At 38.9% G+C, this 19995-nt stretch overlaps 1 protein-coding gene across 12 annotated transcripts in view; it reads left to right on the forward strand.

Moving 5' to 3' along the window:
- CFAP54 (cilia and flagella associated protein 54) overlaps window positions 1-19995 on the forward strand; it is a 301315-nt gene that overhangs the window by 215805 nt on the left and 65515 nt on the right. For all 12 annotated transcript variants that reach the window (XR_011433771.1, XM_023631775.2, XM_070254526.1 and 9 more), the window contains 3 exons: window positions 205-298; window positions 12455-12553; window positions 13568-13709. Coding sequence is in view for 11 of the 12 variants with exons in the window: in XM_023631775.2 (XP_023487543.2) it covers window positions 205-298; window positions 12455-12553; window positions 13568-13709 (335 nt within the window). In the remaining variant the exon portion in view is untranslated. The remainder of the gene's footprint in view (window positions 1-204; window positions 299-12454; window positions 12554-13567; window positions 13710-19995) is intronic.

Below are 19995 nucleotides of genomic sequence, written 5' to 3' on the forward strand. Positions count from 1 at the left end.
CTCTTCAAGAGCTTCCAATTTCGATAGGGAAGAAGATGCCAGTGTTTATGCCAAAGGTGCTGTGAAAAGAGGGTATGAGTTTGGGAAACATGCTGGTTTTGCCTATTTTTTACCTTTCATTAACTCAAAGATTGTTGGCAAATGATGCAAAAATGGTTATGACTGATGAAGCTATTTGATAAGTACAATTCTGTATCATTCCAGGTTGATAAGAGACTCCTACCTAGAAATGGCCCTATTGTTTTTACATGAAAGGAAGCCAAACAGAAAATTTCCAGCATCACCATTAATAAAAAAGGTAATAAACTATTAGATATTTTTAGTTAATTGTCTTTGCTTGCTGTTTTGGTAACACTGTGCTATTGAAATAATGAGACTGATTTTCCTGTGTGACTTGGAGAAATTGATTCATTACTTTATAGTCACACGCATATTCAGATACCTCTTTGGATGTTTTCTGTAAGGCTCTGGAAATGCATTTCCTGTAGAAAATGTTATCCATGAAATGTAGGTGTACACAAATACTCTGAGTCATTAGTATTGATCAGGAAATTTCAGGAAATGACATATTACTGAAGCAGATGGACAAGTAAGATTTTCATTACTGACATAGCCTACAAACAGAGCAAGTCATTCATTCCTGCATCACATATCCATTGAGCACCTACTATGACCCAGAGAATGTTCTGGGAGGGGATTAAGCAGTGTCCCAGACAAAAACTCAGTCCTTGTTTTCATGGAGCTTACCTTTCAGTAGAGGAGACAGACAATAAACTAGTAAAGGAGGAAAGCAAGAGGAAGAAAGGTGGGAGAGGGTGAGGGAGGAAGAGAAGTGAAGGAAGGGGAGATGATGTAGGTAGTGGAATTTAGGGCTGGGAAATAACTTGGGTTGGTGGGATAGTGAATGACTGTGGGGGGAAGTGGTGATATTCAAGGAAGGATTTGATGGCTGAGGAGGCAGCCATGGAGGAGTTGCAGAGGCACACCCTATCTAGAGTAGTGCTTGCCAGCTGAGGGCCAGAAGCATCTGCAGGGGTCTTGTGAAAATGCAGATTCTGATTCAGTAAGTTGGGGATGGGGTCTGAGGTTTGGTGTTTCTGAGGAGCTCTCAGGTAAAGCTGTTGTTGCTAGTCTGTGGACCGCACTTGAGTACCGAGGGTCCAGACTGAGGAAGACCCTAGGGGCAGGAATTTGGGTGGGCTGGAGGTATATGAGCCTAGTAACTTTTGGTTTTTATTTTTTAAATTTCAATAGGCTTTTTATATTTCATCCTTATTAAATAATCCTTTGACTTACCAAGAGATATTTTCAGAAAATTTTGGTGTCAAATCTCTAGTTTTTCAGACAGCATAACCATGATTTTAAACCATTAGGCAAATAAGCTTTCAGTCAATTAACTATTAATATGGTAACTGGCTTAGGTGGATAGCAGCTATTTTTTTTCATCAAAATGATTACACAGAAAACTTACTTTTTGTGGTGTGATAAACATGTTTATTTCTAGTAAGAGAAAACAAAAATCTTCATTTCCATAGCAAGTAGCAATGCAAATGAATAAGATGCTAGGATAATAATATACTACTTTTTTGGCCTCTTCTAGAGAGGTGTTTGTAATTAAGAGCTTGAACAAGTTAGGATTTGAAAGAACAGAATAGTATAATTCCATACAATATGATCATTATTTTCTGTATATCTTGACACAGTGTAAATATTTTAACAAATCATGCAATTACTAGACATACAGAAAACAGCCAAAAACAAGCAAAATTTCACGCACATTCACATCATTGGAATATAACATTTGAAGTTTGTCCTAATAAAAACAATGCTTTATAAACCCTTAAAAGAAAACACTATTGTTTTATTTTTATGCAGTCCATATAGCAGAGTGATGACAGCTGGTTTGGGTTTGAATGCTAGTGCACTGGGGCCTTTCTAAGCCTAGTTTTCTCATCTGTGAAATGGAGATGATGAGACTTACCTCTTAGAGTGGCTAGGAGAATTAAACAAGGTTCTGGGCTTGGTACATAATATTCCCAAAAAAAGGGGGAGGGACTATTCTCTATCATTATTTAACTTCAGCTAAACGTCTACATTCTGTCTTTCTAAAGTATTTTGTATCCAGTAGGTATTCAATAATTATTTGTTAGTTAAATTGAATCAACTATTTCTTGAACATTCATTCATTAACCAAACACTTAATGTGTGCTTAATGTATGCCAGGCACATTACTCCCTTACCCTAAGGAGCCAGAGGAGTGAGGGAGAGAAATAATTGTATCAAAATGCAATGAGGACTCTAATCAAGGTGTTGTCAAGGTTGGGAGATGGAGCAAAGTAGGGACTAATTCTGCTTTGAGGGAATGCTGGAAAAAGCTTCACAGATGAGGTGAATTTGAAGATGAGTAGAAGTTTTCCAAGTAGTTAAGTGGGTGAAACATAGTCCAAAGAGAGAGATTGGCAAGCACACATTTGAAAAATGTAATTATTGAGGTCTAATTTACATCCATGAAGTTAACTGTTTTAAGAGTGCAATTCACAGATGTTCAGTAACTTTAGAGTTGTGCAACTATCACTGCCATCCAGTTTGAGGATATTTCCATCATCCCAAAAGATCCTCCTACCCATTTGTAGTCTTTCTCATTTCCATTCCCAGCCCCAGGCAACCACTAATCTGTTTTCCATCTCTATAGATTTGCCTTTTGTGGATTTTTCCTCTAAATGGAATCATGCAATATGTAGTCTTTTGTGCCTGTTTCTTTCGCTTAGCATTGTGTTCTTGAGGTTCATGCATGTTGTAGCATGTTACAGTAGTTTGTTCCTTTCTGTTGCTGAATAGTATTTCCTTATATGGATATACCACACTGTCTTTATCCATTCAACAGTTGATAGGCATATGTATTGTTTCCACTTTTTGGCTATTATGATTAATACTGCTTTGAATATTCATATATAGTTTTTTATGTGGACATGTACTTTCAGTTCTCTTGGATGTACACCTAAGAATGGAATTGCTGGATCATATGTCAACTCTATGTTTAGACTTTTTTAAAAAATTTTTTTTTTCAAATTTTATTTTTCCTTTTTCTCCCAAAGCCCCATAGAACATAGCTGTGTATTTTCAGTTGTGGGTCCTTCTAGTTGTGGCATGTGGGATGCCGCCTCAGCATGGCTTGATGAGCGGTGCCATGTCCGTGCCCAGGATTCACACTGGCAAAACCCTGGCCCACCAAAGCAGAGTGCACAAACTTAACCACTCGGCCACAGGGCTGGCCCCATATGTTTAGACTTTTAATGATCTGTCAGATTGATTTTCAAATTGGTTGTACTGTTTTGTATTCCCACCAACAGTGTATGAGGGTTCCAAATTCTCCATGTTTGCTAATAGTTATTTTCTATCTTTTTTTTTGATGAGGAAGATTGGCCCTGAGCTAACATCTGTGCCAATCGTCCTCTATTTTGTGTGTGGGATGCTGCCACAACATGGCTTGATGAGTGGTGTAGAGGTCCACGTTTGGGATCCAAATCTGTGAGCCCCAGGCCACTGAAGCAGAGTGTGTACACCTAGCCACTACACCACTGGGCCGAGCCCTATTATCTATCTTTTTTATGTGGCCATCCTAGTGGGTATGAAGTGGTATTTCATTGTGGTTTTGATTTGCATTTCCTTGATGGGAGACGATGTCGAGATCTATTCATGTGCTTATTGGCCATTGTGTATTGTATGTTTTCTTTGGGGAAATATCTGCTCAGATCCTTTACCCATAACTTAAATTGAGTTATTTGTCTTTCATCATTGAGTTATAAGAATTTTTTAATATATCTTCTAAATACAAGTCCCTTCTCAGATATGTGTTTTGCAGATATTTTCTCCAGTTTGTGGCTTGTCTTTCATGTTGTTAGCGGTGTCTTTGGAGACAAAAAAGTTTTTAATTTTAATGAAGTCCATTTAGTCATTTTTTCTTTTATATATTGTGCTTTTGGTGGCATATCTAAGAACTCTTTGCCTAACCCTAGACATTGAAGATTTTATCCTATGTGTTCTTCTAGAAGTTTTATAGTTTTAGTTTTTGTGTTTAAGTCTATGATCCATTTTGAATTAATATTTATGTAGCAGTGAGGTAAAGATCTGAATTCATCTTTTTTTTAAAGTTTAGTTTTTTTTAATGAGTTAATGATATGTTACAAACTTGTAAAATTTCAGTTGTACATTATTGATTGTCAGTCGTGTTGCAGGTGCACCACTCCACCCCCTGTGCCCACCCCCCACCCCACCTCTCCCCTGGTAGCCACCAATCTGTTCTCTCTGTCTACATTTTTAAATTCCTCATATGAGTGGAGTCATACAGAGATTGTCCTTCTCTAACTGGCTTATTTCACTTAGCATAATTCCCTCAAGGTCCATCCATGTTATTGCAAATGGAATGCTTTTGTTCTGTTTTACAGCTGAGTAGTATTCCATTGTATATGTATGCCACATCTTCTTTATCCATTCATCTGTTGATGGGCACTTAGGTTGCTTCCATGTCTTGGCTATTGTAAATAATGCTGCACTAAACATTGGGGTGCATAGGACTTTAGGAATTGCTGACTGCAAGCTCTCTGGATAGATACCCAGTAGTGGAATAGCTGGGTCGTATGGTAGTCCTATTTTTAATTTTTTGAGGAATCTCCATACTGTTTTCCATAGTGGCTGCACCAGTTTGCATTCCCACCAGCATTGTATGAGAGTTACTTTTTCTCCACAACCTCTCCAACATTTGTTACTATTAGTTTTAGATATTTTTGTCATTCTAATGGGTGTAAGATGATATCTTAGTGTAGTTTTGATTTGTATTTCCCTGATGATCAGAGATGATGAACATCTTTTCATGTGCCTATTGGCCATCCATACATCTTCTTTGGAGAAATGTCTCTTCATGTCTCCAGCTCATTTTTTGATCAGGTTGTTTGCTTTTTGTTGTTGAGTTGTGTGAGTTCTTTATATATTATGGAGATTAAGCCTTTGTCAGATATATGACTTGCAAATATTTTTTCCCAGTTAGTGGGTTGTTTTTTTGTTTCAATCCTGTTTTCATTTGCCTTGAAGAAACTCTTTAGTCTGATGAAGTCCCATTTGTTTATTCTTTGTATTGTTTCCCTTGTCTGAGAAGACATGGTGTCCGAAAAGATCCTTTTAATACTGATGTCAAAGAGTGTACTGCCTACGTTTTCTTCTAGAAGCCTTATGGTTTCAAGTCTCACCTTTAGGTCTTTGATCTATTTTGAGTTTATTTTGGTGAATGGTGAGAAAGAATGGTCAATTTTCATTCTTTTACATGTGGCTTTCCAGTTTTCCCAGCACCATTTGTTGAAAAGACTTTCTTTTCTCCATTGTATGACCTCAGCTCCTTTGTCGAAGATTAGCTGTCCATAGATGTGTGGTTTTATTTCTGGGCTTTCAATTCTGTTCCATTGATCTGTTCACCTGTTTTTGTACCAGTACCATGCTGTTTTGATTACTGTAGCTTTGTAGTATGTTTTGAAGTCAGGTATTGTGATGCCTCCCGTTTTGTTCTTTTTTCTCAGGATTGTTTTAGCAATTCGGGATCTTTTGTTGCCCCATATGAATTTTAGGATTCTTTGTTCTAATTCTGTAAAGAATGCCATTGGGATAGCGTTGAATCTGTAGGTTGCTTAGGTAGAATGGACATTTTAACTATGTTTATTCTTCCAATCCATGTACATGGAATGTCTTTCCATCTCCTTATGTCATCATCCAATTCTCTCAGAAAGGCCTTGTAATTTTCATTGTATAGATCCTTCACTTCCTTAGTTAAATTTATCCCGAGGTATTTTATTCTTTTTGTTGTGATTGTGAATGGTATTATGTTCTTGAGTTCTTTTTCTGTTAGCTCGTTATTAGAATATAGAAATGCTACTGATTTATGCAAATTGATTTTATACCCTGCAACTTTGCTGTAGCTGTTGATTACTTCTAAGAGTTTTCCAATGGATGCTTTGGGGTTTTCTATATATAAGATCATGTCATCTGTAAACAGCGAGAGTTTCACTTCTTCCCTCCCTATTGGATTCCTTTTATTCATTTTTCTTGCCTAATTGCTCTGGCCAGGACCTCCAGTACTATGTTAAATAAGAGTGGTGATAGAGGGCATCCTTGTCTCGTTCCTGTTTTCAGGGGGATGGCGCTCAGTTTTTGCCCATTGAGTATGATGTTGGCTGTGGGTTTGTCATATATGGCTTTTATTATCTTGAGGTAGTTCCCTTCTATGCCCATTTTCTTCAGAGTTTTTATCATAAATGCCTGTTGGATCTTGTCCAATGCTTTCTCTGCATCTATTGAGATGATCATGTGGTTTTTATTCCTCAGTTTGTTGATGTGGTGTATCACGTTGATTGATTTGCGGATGTTGAACCATCCCTGTGTCCCTGGTATGAATCCCACTTGATCATGATGTATGATCCTTTTGATGAGTTGCTGAATTCTGGTTGCCAAAATTTTGTTTAGAATTTTTGCATCTATGTTCATCAGTGATATTGGCCTGTAGTTCTCTTTTTTCATGGTGTCCTTGTCAGGCTTTGGTATCAGCATGATGTTGGCTTCGTAGAATGTGTTAGGAAGTGTTCCATCCTCCCTAATTTTTTGGAATAGCTTGAAAAGGATAGGTATTAAATCCTCTCTGAAAGTTTGGTAGAATTCCCCAGGAAAGCCATCTGGTCCTGGGGTTTTATTCTTCGGGATGCTTTTGATTGCTGTTTCAATCTCTTTCCTTGTGATTGATTGTTCAAATTGTCTGCTTCTTCTTGAGTGAGCTTTGGGAGATTGTAGGAGTCCAAGAATTTATCCATTTCCTCTAGGTTATCCATTTTGTTGGCATATAATTTTTCATAGTATTCTCTTATAATCCGTTGTATTTCTGCAGAGTCTGTTGTTATTTCTCCTCTTTCATTTCTGATTTTGTTTATTTGAGCTTTCTCCCTTTTTTTCTTTGCAAGTCTGGCTAGGGGTTTGTCAATTTTATTTATCTTCTCAAAGAATCAGCTCTTTGTTTCATTGATCCTTTCTACCGCCTTTTTCATTTCAATAGCGTTTATTTCTGCTCTGATTTTTATTATTTCTCTCCTGGTGACTTTGGGCTTTGTTTGTTCTTCTTTCTCTAATTCAGTTAGGTGTAGTTTAAGATCGCTTATTTGGGATTTTTCTTGTTTGTTAAGATGTGTCTGTATTGCGATGAATTTTCCTCTTAATACAGCTTTTGCTGTATCCCATAAGAGTTGGTATGGCATATCATTTTCATTTGTCTCCAGGTATTTTTTCATTTCTTCTTTAATTTCTTCAATGATCCATTGCTTGTTCAGTAGCGTATTGTTTAGTCTCCACATCCTTGTGCCTTTCTCAGCTTTTTTCTTGTAATTAATTTCTAGCCTTATAGCATTATAATCAGAGAAGATGCTTGTTATTATTTCAATTTTTTTAAATTTGTAGAGGTTTGCCTTGTTTCCCAACATATGGTCTATCCTTGAGAATGTTCCATGCACACTTGAGAAGAATGTGTATTCTGCTGTTTTAGGATGAAGTGTTCTATAAATGTCTATTAAGTCGAATTGTTTTAGTTTTTCATTTAGCTCCACTATTTCCTTGTTGATTTTCTGTCTGGATGATCTGTCCATTGATGTGAGTGGGGTGTTGAGGTCCCCTACTATTATTGTGTTGTTTTTAACATCTTCCTTTAGGTCTGTTAATAGTTGCTTTATGAACTTTGGTGCTCCTGTGTTGGGTGCATAGATATTTATAAGTGTTATTTCTTCTTGATGAAGTGTCCCTTTGAGCATTATATATTGTCCCTCTGTGTCTCTCTTTACCTGCCTTATTTTGAAATCCGTTTTGTCTGATATAAGTATTGCAACACCTGCTTTCTTTTGCTTGCTATTAGCTTGAAGTATTGTCTTCCACCCCTTCACTCTGAGCCTGTGTTTATCCTTGGGGCTGAGGTGTGTTTCCTGGAGGCACCAAATTGTTGGATCTTGTTCTTTAACCCATTTTGCTACTCTGTGTCTTTTTATTGGAAAGTTCAATCCGTTTACATTGAGGGTGATTATTGATGCATGTGGACTTAATGCTGTCAATCTGTCACTCGTTATCTGGTTTTCCTGCATTACCTTTGTTTCTCGTCCTGTGTGTATTAGCCTACCCATTGACTACTGCAATTTCTTATGCTGGGTTTCTTAGATTTTTCCTTGTTTATGTTTTGTGGCTCTGTTCTGTTTTTTAGTTTAGTGGCTACCCTGAAGTTTGTATTTAGAATCTCGTGTATAATATAGTCTATTCTCTGGTGGTCTCTTACTTACTTGGCCTAGACTGATTTAGTCCCTTTGCTCTTCCCCTCCTAAATTATTATTTTCATTTCTTATTCCAACTCGTGTTATGAGTTTGTAGTTAGGGTGATAAGATCGTCTTTGCTTTGGTGGTTTCCTTACCTTTATCCTAATACTATAGTTGAATATTTGCTGTCCTATTCTGGTTCTATCTATCTGTTTCCCTTCTCTGTGATTTGTGACCCCTTTCTCCCTTTTTTTTTCTTTTTTCAGGTATGAGGGCCTTCTTGAGGATTTCTTGTAGTGGAGGACTTTTGGTTACAAAATCCCTTAACTTTTGTTTGTCTGGAAAATATTTAATTTCTCCCTCATATCTGAAGGATATTTTTGCTGGATGGCGTATTCTTGGCTGAAGATTTTTATCTTTTAAAGTTTTTAATATGTCACTCCATTCTCTCCTAGCTTGTAAGGTTTCTGTAGAGAAATCCAGTGAAAGTCTGATAGGAGTTCCTTTGTAGGTTATTTTCTTCTGTCTTGCTGCCCTGAGTATTCTTTCTTTGTCTTTCATTTTTGCCATTTTTACTACTATATGCCTTGCAGTAGGTCTTTTTACATTGACAAATCTAGGAGATCTGAAATCTTCCTCCACACACATTTCTCCCTCAATCCCTAGATTTGGGAAGTTCTCTTCTATTATTTCATTAAGCACACTTTCTGCTCCATTTTCCTTTTCCACATTCTCAGGAGTTCGGATGATCCTTAAATTCTTTCTCCTCATTGAATCTGCTATTTCTCTGCTATTTTCCTCATTTTTTTTAATCCTTAGTTCTCTTTTTTCCTCTGTCTCGAGCCATTCAGCCTGTCTATCTTCGATTATGCTAATTTGCTCCTCTGTGGTGTCTACCCGGGCATTCAGGGAATCCGTATTCTGTTTAATCTGGTCCATAGTATTTTTCATCTCTAGTAATTCTGTTTGATTCTTCTTTATAGTTTCAATCTCTTTTGTGAAGTAACTCCAGAACTCATTGACTTGTTTCTCTATCTTTCCCTCTACCTCACTGAGTTTTTTGATGATAGCTACTCTGAACTCATTTTCACTTAGTTTACCTATTTCCAAGTCCTCAGGACTTAATTCTGTGTTTTTATTGTTTTCCTTCTGTTCTGGAGGTTTTATAAATTGCTGAATGGTAGAGGAGCAGTTTTTGTGCATTATGGTAGTATTTGGTTGCAGTTACAGCCTGTCGCCACTAGATGGGGGTCGAGAGCCGCGCATTCTGAGCCCTCCGCCTTCAGGCAAGATGGCGGCACCAGTGTGGGTTGCGGGACGGGGAGGGGCAGTTTGTCTCACGCGCCAATTTGGATACAGATCAGCTCTGGTTCTCTGGTCTCCTAGGGGCCTGGCTTCATGGGGTCCCCAAACACGGAAACTTTCCCCTGTCAGCGGGTTTCCACTGCACCAGCTGCGGGAGTCCTGGAGATACCCTGGTTGCACGGCCCCTACCCCACTCCTTCCCACACCCGTGGCAGCGATTCCAGTCTCTAGGGGAGGGAGCGAAGTTCTCTCCTACCCCGTTCCAGCTCCTCGGAGGGCAGCTGCAGCCTCTCCGTCCTCCATTGTTTTGGTGCTGTAGGTCTCTGATGGTCTGGCATTAGGTTTATTGGCTGAAATCCAGTTTTTCTGATCCTTTGTTGTAGTTTCGAGGGGAGAGAGTCCTGGGTCAGCTCACCCCGCCATTTTGCTTTGCCCCTTCCCTGCATTCTTTTTACACATAGATACGTAATTGTCCCAGCACCATTTGTTGAAAAGACTATCTTTTCTTCATTGAATTGCCTTGGCACCTTTGTCAAAAATTAGTTGCTCACAAATGTAAATATTATTCCTAGACTCCCAGCATATTTCACTCATCTCTGAGTCTACCTTTCCGTGAGTAGCCACTGTCTGGGTTACTGTAGCTTTTAGTAACTTTTGAAATTGGAAAGTACATGTCCTCCAACTGTGTTCTTCCTTTTCAAAATTGTTTTGGCTACTTTGAATCCTTTGCATTTTCATATGCATTTTAGGATCTACTTGTCAATTTCTGCAAAACACTAACAACATTTTGGTAAAGATTGTGTTGAATCTGTAGATGAATTTGGGGACAACTGACATCTTAACAATACTGAATCTTCCAATTCGTCATATGAACTGTCTCTTCCTTTATTTATTTCTCTCAGCAATGTTGTTTACTTTTCAGTGTACAAATCTCGTACATTTTTGTTGTTTATTGTTATTGAGAATGGAATTTTTTCTTAATTTCATTTTCAAATTGTTCATCACTAGTACATGGAAATACAGTTGATTTATGTGTATTGAGTTTTATATCATGTGACCTCGCTAAATATATTTATTAATTCCAGGTGTACGTGTGTGTGTGTGTGTGTCTTGGGATTTTCTACGTAGAGGATCATGTGTCCTCCGCAAACAAAGACAATTTTACTTCTTCATTTTCAATCTGGATGCATCTTTTTTTCTTTTTCTTTCCTGTTTTCATGGGCTAGAATCTCCTGTGTGATGTCGAACACCTTTCCTATCTAAAAATATGCCCGCCATATTCTACAGAGAAAGACAAACACTGTATAATTTCACTCATATGTGGAATGTAAACAAACTTATGGACAAAAGGAACAATTTAGTGGTCACCAGGAGGAAGGGGAGTGGAGGGTGGGCACAAGGGCTGAAGGGGCACACTTATACGGTGTCTGACAAATATTAATGTACAACTGAAATTTCACAATGTTGTAAACTATTACAACCACAAGAAAAAAAAAATGCCCACCGTATTCTTTTCCCAGTCCAAATTTTTTCATTCTGAGCTTAACTCTCTCCTCAATGAAACCTTCCTTTCAATTCAAAATGAGCTCTTTCTTTTTTGAATGTCTGTGTTGCTAATTGTTCTTACACTGTAGTTATTTAATGTTATTCTTTGTTCTTCATTTAATGTCTATTATCTTATTTACATAATTTAAGTAGGTAAATTGCCCAAGCTTACAGAGCCAGTAAGCGGCAGTGGCTGCCACAGAGCCCAAGTGGTTTGATTACAGCTAATGTGTACAGCTTAATGACTAGGATCTCTATACCTTGGGACAGGGCTGTATTGCTTTAATGCCCCATAGGCAGATCTCTGTAGGTATCATGTACTTCCAAGCCTAACACTTGATCTAGGCCAGGCCACACTTGCACATTGCATTTGCTGCTCTGACATCAGCTCTACTCATTGCCTGCCTTTTCCTTGGGAGTCTTACAGACAGAAGTATAAGAAGGAGACTTTTGTTACTGTTTGTTTTATTCTGCAGTTTTGTTCAAGATTAAAAAATTGGCCAATATATGAGCACCAAAAAATTAGAACCAAGCAGTTTAATTGAATAATTTTATCCAGATTAGTTAAATCTTAAAAATTGACTATTAATACTTATGTAATACAGACAAGGTATTATGTTGCTGGTGGAGTTTCTGTTTATTTCTCTAGCATTCACTTTCTTATGTTTAAAAGCTGGACAAATATGCACATCCATGGTAAAAAATATCTCCATTCACGGTTGCTTTTTGTTGTTGTGTGAACTTTATGATTACATCATTACTTTAATAGTTGCCTAGTTAGAAAGCTGATAGCAAATATGTACCAAAAACCTTTAAGTAATATTCTTATTTCTGACATCTTCACACACAATAAATTCAATTTATAGATCCTCTATTAAAGTGGTAAGTACCATATACTTAAAATGCCATTTGTGTTTATTTTATTGTTATTCAAATAATGCAAGCTCATTATGGAAAATTAGAAAAAATAATAAAATTATTTAACCACCCTTAAAATCTTGGATAACCACAGTTAGTAATTTTCTCTGTGTATACAAGGAATATATGTATGTACATCTTTTTAAAAATGGAATCATACTTTGCATACTATTTTGTAACCTACACTTTTCTTTCCCCAGTTTACTTTGAACGTCTTTTCACGTCAATAGATATGTGTCCATTATTATTCTTAGTGGCTACATAGTGTTCTACTAAAATGTCATCTTCAGAAGATGAGAGAATCTATTATGCAACTTTATATCTTTATCTATCTTTGTCATTAAACATTTGCCATATTTTTTAGTCTTTTCCCAGAAGGCATAGTTCTATTAAAGAACCGACAGTAAATATATTTGAAACGTACAGTTCGTTTGCCTGGATTGTGATAAGAGCTGCTGCGCAGGTTGGTGTGATTTTTTCCTTTTTTTTTCTTCTCCCCAAAGCCCCCCCAGTGCATCATTGTATATTCTAGTTGTAGGTCCTTCTAGCTCTACTATGTGGGGCGCCACCTCAGCATAGCCTGATGAGTGGTGCTAGGTCCACGCCCAGGATCCAAACTGGTGAAACCCCGGGCTGCTGAAGGAAAGTGTGTGAACTTAACCACTCGGTCATGAGACCAGCCTCGGTGTGATTTTGATTTAGTCTTTCTCTTTACTGTCATATCTGTGCTGTCTACCTACCAGTTGTTAAGGCAACACAATGTATATATATATAAGAGAAAGGAAAATTTCACATCTTTTGGGATTTGTGCCAATGTTTCTTCTTTGGGAAGATTAGAAACGCTCTTTGTATGTGTAGTATTTTATTTAATTAATTAATTAATTTATTTATTTTTTGAGGAAGATTAGCCCTAAGCTAAAATCTGCCGCCAATCCTCCTCTTTTTTTTTTGCTGAGGAAGACTGGCCCTGAGCCAACATCCACACACGTCTTTCTCTACTTTATATGTGGGATGCCTGCCACAGCATGGCTTGCCGAGTGATGCTGTGTCCGCACCTAGGATCCAAACCGGCGAACCCTGGGCTGCTGAAGTGGACATATGTAAACATATGTACTATTTTTAATCTCTATTCATCAGACCTGGCTTTGTTTGTTTCAACTTTTCTTTTACGAAAATATTGGCAGATACACATGTGCACATATTTGACATTTTGGCAAATATCTGTCATAGCCAGGTGAGGTGGCCTATTTAAAGTGACTTATACATTAATTAAGTTGTCAACAGCTATGATTTGTTCAACTGTGATATACGCTACATATCGCGGATCCCATGTTGTTTTTCAGGCTGTTGTTATTTTATCTTCCAATGTACGTTGAATGTTATTTTATGAATTCACTTTTTCACATTACTTACCTAATGGATAGTCTATGAATTAAAAGGCTTACATTTATGAATTCTAATTATGCATTAATTTTAGGTCAGTGAAGCTGTGCTGGCAATTAACTTGCTTATCGGGAAGAAGAATGCTCGAACTGATAAAGTTAGCCAAGGAGCATTATCAAATATTCCAGAATTTGCCACTGTGGATCTTTTGTCTTCATATACAGATTATTTGCTTGGTATGTTTGAATGTCTAGGTATTTTATAAAAACATGATACATGTAATGTGTAATCAAATTTCAAAGGTTTAATTCCAGTGATTTGTTGGGTTTTAGCTTAGACACGATAATGGTTTGGAGAACTTCTGGGAGCAGATAGGGGTCTTAGGGCCTACCTGTCAAAATAAGGGGGCCTCCCACTTCACTGTACATACATACGTGTTAGTCAGCTGCTGCGTTTCAGATGCTGGCTCTGTGAAAAAATGGTATTTCCTTATATCTGTTTTTTTCCCAGTCCACACGTATCAAATGAGACCTTTTGGGACTATTTACTTGAGGGAGCTTCTCTGATCCTCTAAAATGTGTACTCACTCCCACACTCTCCTATAGCTCCCTGTTCTTTTTCTTAGTTATTTTATATTTGTATGTGTGTGCATGCACGTGATTGTGCATATTTGAGCTCTGTCTCTCATTAAATTATCATCAGCTCCCTGAAGGCAGGGACCTTATCTATTTGATTTGCTACTCTAGCTATAGAAGTCCCACATTGCTTGTACAGAGCAGACATGCAATGTTAATAATTTCTGAAATGAATTAATGAATGAGAGGTTTGCAGAATTTAAACTTGACCATACTACTATTTGTGTGTTTTTGTTTAGGATTCCTTTGTTAGTCAGTCAACTAGAATATAAACCTCTAAGTCAGATCAGCAACAACATAAATATTTAACATTCATTTATGTGTTTGTCCATTCATTCATTTGAAAAATATTTATTGGGTGCTTCTTGTGTGCTAAGTACTCGGATAGGTTCTAGGAAGCGAGGTCCTAGAGTCTGACTTCCAGACTGACGTTTCAGTAACAACAATATCTAATTTTGCTTGGCACTAGGTGAGCATTGACCCAAAGGGGATGAAGCATGTTGATTAACCTGATGGGGGTGGGAGTGATCTTTCTAAAGCCCCTGGAGCCCCATCTGTAGGCGGCAGCTTCCTCTGCCGAGTGTTGTCAACCTTGAAGAGTGTCTGATACCATCCCCTTCCTTGACTCTTTCCTGAAGAATATGTGGCCCAGACTATTTTCCAGCCTCAAAATGCTTTACCCGAGGTCAAACCATTAGGTGGATTTTTTATACGAGGCATGTTTTCTTATTTTTATTGCCTTCATGCCTCGTCAGATTTCTCAGCTATGGCCTGGACCTCAGGCTGGGTGCTTGGTCTTGCCAGAGTCCCTATAGATGAGCTCTTTAGGGATAAAGTGGGGCAGTCTGGCAGCCGGGAAGCCAGTGGGGGCTGGTTACTGCTTCTTGCACTTGACCCTGCCTGGCAGCTCAATTCTCCCTGGTTCAGAAGGACAGGAATGCAGTCCTCTTAGAAGCACAGTATTGCTTTCTACAGAGAGTGCAATATTAATCATAAAGAGATTTCAGTTTACACGCAGATCCTGCCAAACCATTTAATTTCTCTCAATCCCATTGTCCTAATCTGTAGACTGGGGGAATTCGATTTGTTTATGGATAAGACTAAAATCTGAAAATTTTACGACTGTGATTCAAAGTTCCAATATGGCTATTTCTTCTTCACACTGGCTCTTTCTTACTTCTGAAAGATGTGTCTTCTTTATCCTAGACATTTTCTTATGCTTTACCACTTTTTAGGGAAGGGATAACAAGTAAGTTTCATGTAAAATGCTGTATTACGGAGCAGCACTGTGGCCAAGTGGTTAAAGATCTGCGCACTCTACTTCAGCAGCCCCAGTTGGCGGGTTCAGATCCTGGGCGTGGACCTGCTCCACTCATCAGCCATGCTGTGGAGGCGTCTCACATACGAAAATAGAGGAAGATTGGCACAGATGTTGGCTTGGGGCTAATCTTCCTCACCAAAAAAAAAAAGAAAAAAGCTGTATTAATCAGTTATTGCCAAAATTAGGCTGCATACCAAATGAATCTAAAACTCAGTGACTTACAATGACAAGAACTCATTCATATCCTCATCTCATATGTTCTGCTTCAGGCCACAAGTTGAGTTCCAGTGTACTCCATGTACATTTTGTTATGAGACCCAGGCTAAGAGGCAGTGGCTACCAGGGGCATGTTCTTCTCATGGTATATGCCAGAGCGAAAAAGCCAAGCCAAATCATGGAAGCGTACTCAAGGCCTCTCTTCACATTACATCCCACTGCTCAGAGCAAGTCATATGGCCAAGTGCAAAATCAGTGAGGCAGGGAAATTTACTCTGCCTGTAGAGGAAGGAGAGGGGCGTGAATGTTTGCTGAATGAGAATCCCAACTATCACATAGGACAAGTTCAGTCTATGGCTGGTGGCTACCTGAGAAGAATTCTGAAACCCCATATGGAAAGACAGGAATAGGTGCTGCTGTGATCAATGAATGATGTCGCCCATGGGCACACAGTGGGACATGGCCTCGCCTAACCAAATGATCTTAGTTGATCAGTTGAGCGAGTAGTCTTCATCTCAGCTCTGCTTAATACTAGAATTTATGCTTCCTTTTTGTATTTCAGTGTTTTTCATAGCATATTCCAGTTTTCAGTTTCCATTTTGTGACGTTAGCACTGCTTTACTATTTTACCAAAATAGTAATTTGAAATTACCAAATTTTAAAGTGCAATCCATTTTGCATTTTTCCTTGCCTTAAGAATAATAATTTTGCCCTCCAGTCTTTTCCTAGCAGAGTGATAATTAATGCACGTTGATGATTCCCCTCACTTCAGTATTTGGGTTGGAAAGGGGTTCTGAATCCCCACCTGACTGTCACAAATACCCAGATGGCAGTGAGGCTCATATTATAATGAATTACTAAAGGGCAACAACAACAAATAAAACTTGTTTGATTTTCCTTGCATTAGCATAAATTAGCATCCAGGAGAAAATGTCCTCAGTAATCTTAACTTTAAACAACACTAGCACTGATCTGTACACGAGGTGATGAACAATATTCATTGTTATTGTGTGCAGAGTACCAGATAGTTCTGTCCAGAAAGGAGGAAGAGTCACAGAACACAGCAAGGAAGTGGGTCTTGCCTTCCATGAGCTTCCAGTCATTGGCAATCAGAACAGGCATACACCTTAAAATTATATAAATGCATCTCTTAAGAGGCCCATATTAATAAAGGAGATTAATGTATCTTAAGCTAAATAAATGCCTTCTAAGGGGAGCTGCACACAGGCAGGATGGGCATATGAGTTAATTAGGAACATTTTTTTTCTGGAAGAAGTATATTGTGGGTCAGATGTAAATGGACCAGAGATGTGGGGTACTGGAGAGGAGGGGAAGCACATTTTCTCAACAGAGCCAGTGACAATCAGAGAAGCATGATGACAGAATAGACTAGTCATGTGTGGAGGATAGAATACAGATAATCTTGCCAGAAGCTGAGAGCAATTGTGTGATATCTGTAGAACAGAAAGAGAACTTAGCGATGCAGCTGGTCCAATTTATTGAGGTTTCCTCTACATTGTCTTGTAGGAATAGAGACCCTGAAATGATGGTACTGGCAATATGATACCATATTTAGATACAATGCAAACAACATTTATTAGATGCCCACTTTGGGCCCAGTTATGTTCAAATATACTCCATCGTTTTATCTTGATTTTCTTGTGGCCTTAATACATAATTCAGCTAGGATAAAAATCATTAATTTCTATAAGGCATTTTGAATTACAAGTAACATTTCAGATTACTGGTCCTGGATGCAGCCTCTCATAACTGAATACACATGATACACAGAAAAATATAAATGTTTGTCATGCTAAAAACTAATGTTGGTAACCTATTGTCATAATATAAAAAGAGATCTATGGAGCAGAACTGAGAATCACAACTAACCCTTGATATATGCTTTGCTTCTTGAAACAGAGAAAACCTTCCAACCTGAAAAAAACGTAATTTGTCCCTCCCTTACCGCCTGCCCCTGGTTCAGAGATGAGGAGTCCAACCAACCAAGAACTAGGATGCTCTTCCTCTCCTACTATCTCAATTTCTCCTATTCCTCCAAGACACAATTCCCCATAGTGGTGGGGAGCTAGGGGACACATTACATCCTCAAATTCCCAATAATTACCCCCCTGACAAGTGGGAATAGAGAAAATTATTCATGCTAGCAACAGTGATGTTTGTGTGTGTTATGCGTATGCTTGCTGTATCAGTTCAGAGTATTAGCGATTGAGACAATTGGGATGGTGAGAACCATCCTCGGTGAAGCAGAGCTGTCCTGGTCCAGTGCCTGCAAGAGTATGGAAATTCCACTCGGAGCCCTGCACATTGATGCCTTAAATCTGAGAAGGGGCAGTACCATGACTGAGAGCAGAGCGTACATTCTCCACTGTGTTGTCAGACACTAGGTATGAAGAGACTCTCTTTGTTCTAGACAGAGTCAGCAATGGAAAATAAGAGACAACAGATCACACAGGTAAGAAAACGTTGCCACACGAGCACAATAGAATGCTGTCCTAAAGACCCAGAGAAAGATTGACCCTCCAGGGAACAAAAGGAAATGGAACAAGATTGTTGGGTCCCCTTAGTAGGGCCCAAGCAGTCAAAGACTGACAAAATGACAGAAGGCACCACATGATAGTGGGACAAGTGGTACCTGATGCTACGTGCCAGTGCTTTCTTATGTAATTTCATTTATCCTTTAGGAAAATTCTGTGAGAGTGTCATTATACACATTTATTAAATGAGGCAAGATACTCAGAGAGGTTATGTAACTTGAGTAATATTGCACTGCTAATCGAAACCCTGGTCTATGCAGTTCTAAAGACTGTGCCCTTGGTCATTGTGTTGGGTAGGATAAGAAAGTAGTGCTAGGAAATCAAAATATAGAATTGATGCTTCTGGTCAACCTGTTGGACTGAGCTGATGTGAAAGATGCTTCTGCCCTTCCCCATCCAAACATATAACAAGGTTGTTTAAAATAGAACCAAAATTGTTTTAATTTATGGCTGAGCATGAAACCAGGAAAGTGAAATCCCAAGTTGCCAAGGCAGCATGGGGGCTTTATAAGCAGGGCTGAAGGTGAGACCTCCCTGGAGAGGGAACGGCTGGGGCTGGGACTTGAATGCCTGGTTAAAGAGGGGTCTGGAAAGAGGGCCCTGCAAGGAGGGAAAGTCAGAACCTGGCTAGTTGCATAAAACTGGACTTCAGAGTGGACTTGTCCATGAATCAAGGACTAGAAATACACCGCCTGCTGACCCGAGTAGATGCAGAGAAACATGCCACAGTCAGGGCCAAACAGGAGCCAGTTGGGAGAAGTCAGAAATCCACCTTAGAGTGTAAGGTTGGAGATCACAGCACCTGCATGAGGCAGGGAAATGAGCATAAAAACTGGCCCAGAACCAGTGAAACCCTCGGAGCTCCGGCTGGGGCTGGTGGGAAACTATTTCAAAGAGAGACTCCTCAGTGTAGGCGTAAGGGACTCTCCCCACCCAAAGGTCTTCTGAAGATAAACTGACGGTACAGATTATACCTGGACAAGTTCTGGCATCACTTGTGGATTATAAAGGGAAAGGAAAGAATTGTAAACGTTGTCAGAAAAAGCAGACTTTCTACAAAAGGAATGAAAATTGAACTGGTCTTAGTTTTTCTCTGTGACATTAAAGACCAGACGACATTGGTCAAATATGTACAGAGGCTTTTTTCCTTTTAATTTAGTTCAATTTTTTGCATAGGTAATTTATTCTCAAGAATCAAAACTCAAAAGATGTGAAAGGGTATGGAGAGAAGGTCTCCCTTCCATTTTCTCTGCAAGTAACTCAGTTCTCCCCAGAGGCAATCGGTATTGTCTGTGTATTAATGTCCTATTCCTGCTGTAGCAAATAACCACGAATTTAGTGGCTTAAAACAACACAGATGTATTATCTTGCGGTTCTGGAGGTCAGAAGCCCAAAATGGGTCTCAGTGGGCTGAAATGAAGGTGTCAGCAGGGCTGCCTTCCTCTGGAGACCCTAGAGGGGACTCTGTGTCCTTGCCTTTTACAGCTTCTAGAGCCCGACTGAGTTTCTTGGCTTGTGGCCCCTTCCTCCATCTTGCAAGCCAGCAGGGTAGCATCTTCATATCTCTGACTCCGATACTTTCACTCTTCTGCTTCGCCTTTCTATATATAAGGACCCCTAAGATTACGTTGGACCCACATGGATGACCCAGGATACTCTCGCCATCTGGAGGTCAGCTGATAGGCAGCCTCAGTTCCATCTGCAACCTTAATTCTCCTTTGCCTCATACCCTAATACAGTCACAGGGTCTGGGGATTAGCACGTGAACATCTTGAGGGAACCATCCTTGAGCTAC

Source organism: Equus caballus, chromosome 28 (genome assembly GCF_041296265.1).
Source record: "Equus caballus isolate H_3958 breed thoroughbred chromosome 28, TB-T2T, whole genome shotgun sequence".
In the NCBI taxonomy this organism is placed as follows: domain Eukaryota; kingdom Metazoa; phylum Chordata; class Mammalia; order Perissodactyla; family Equidae; genus Equus; species Equus caballus.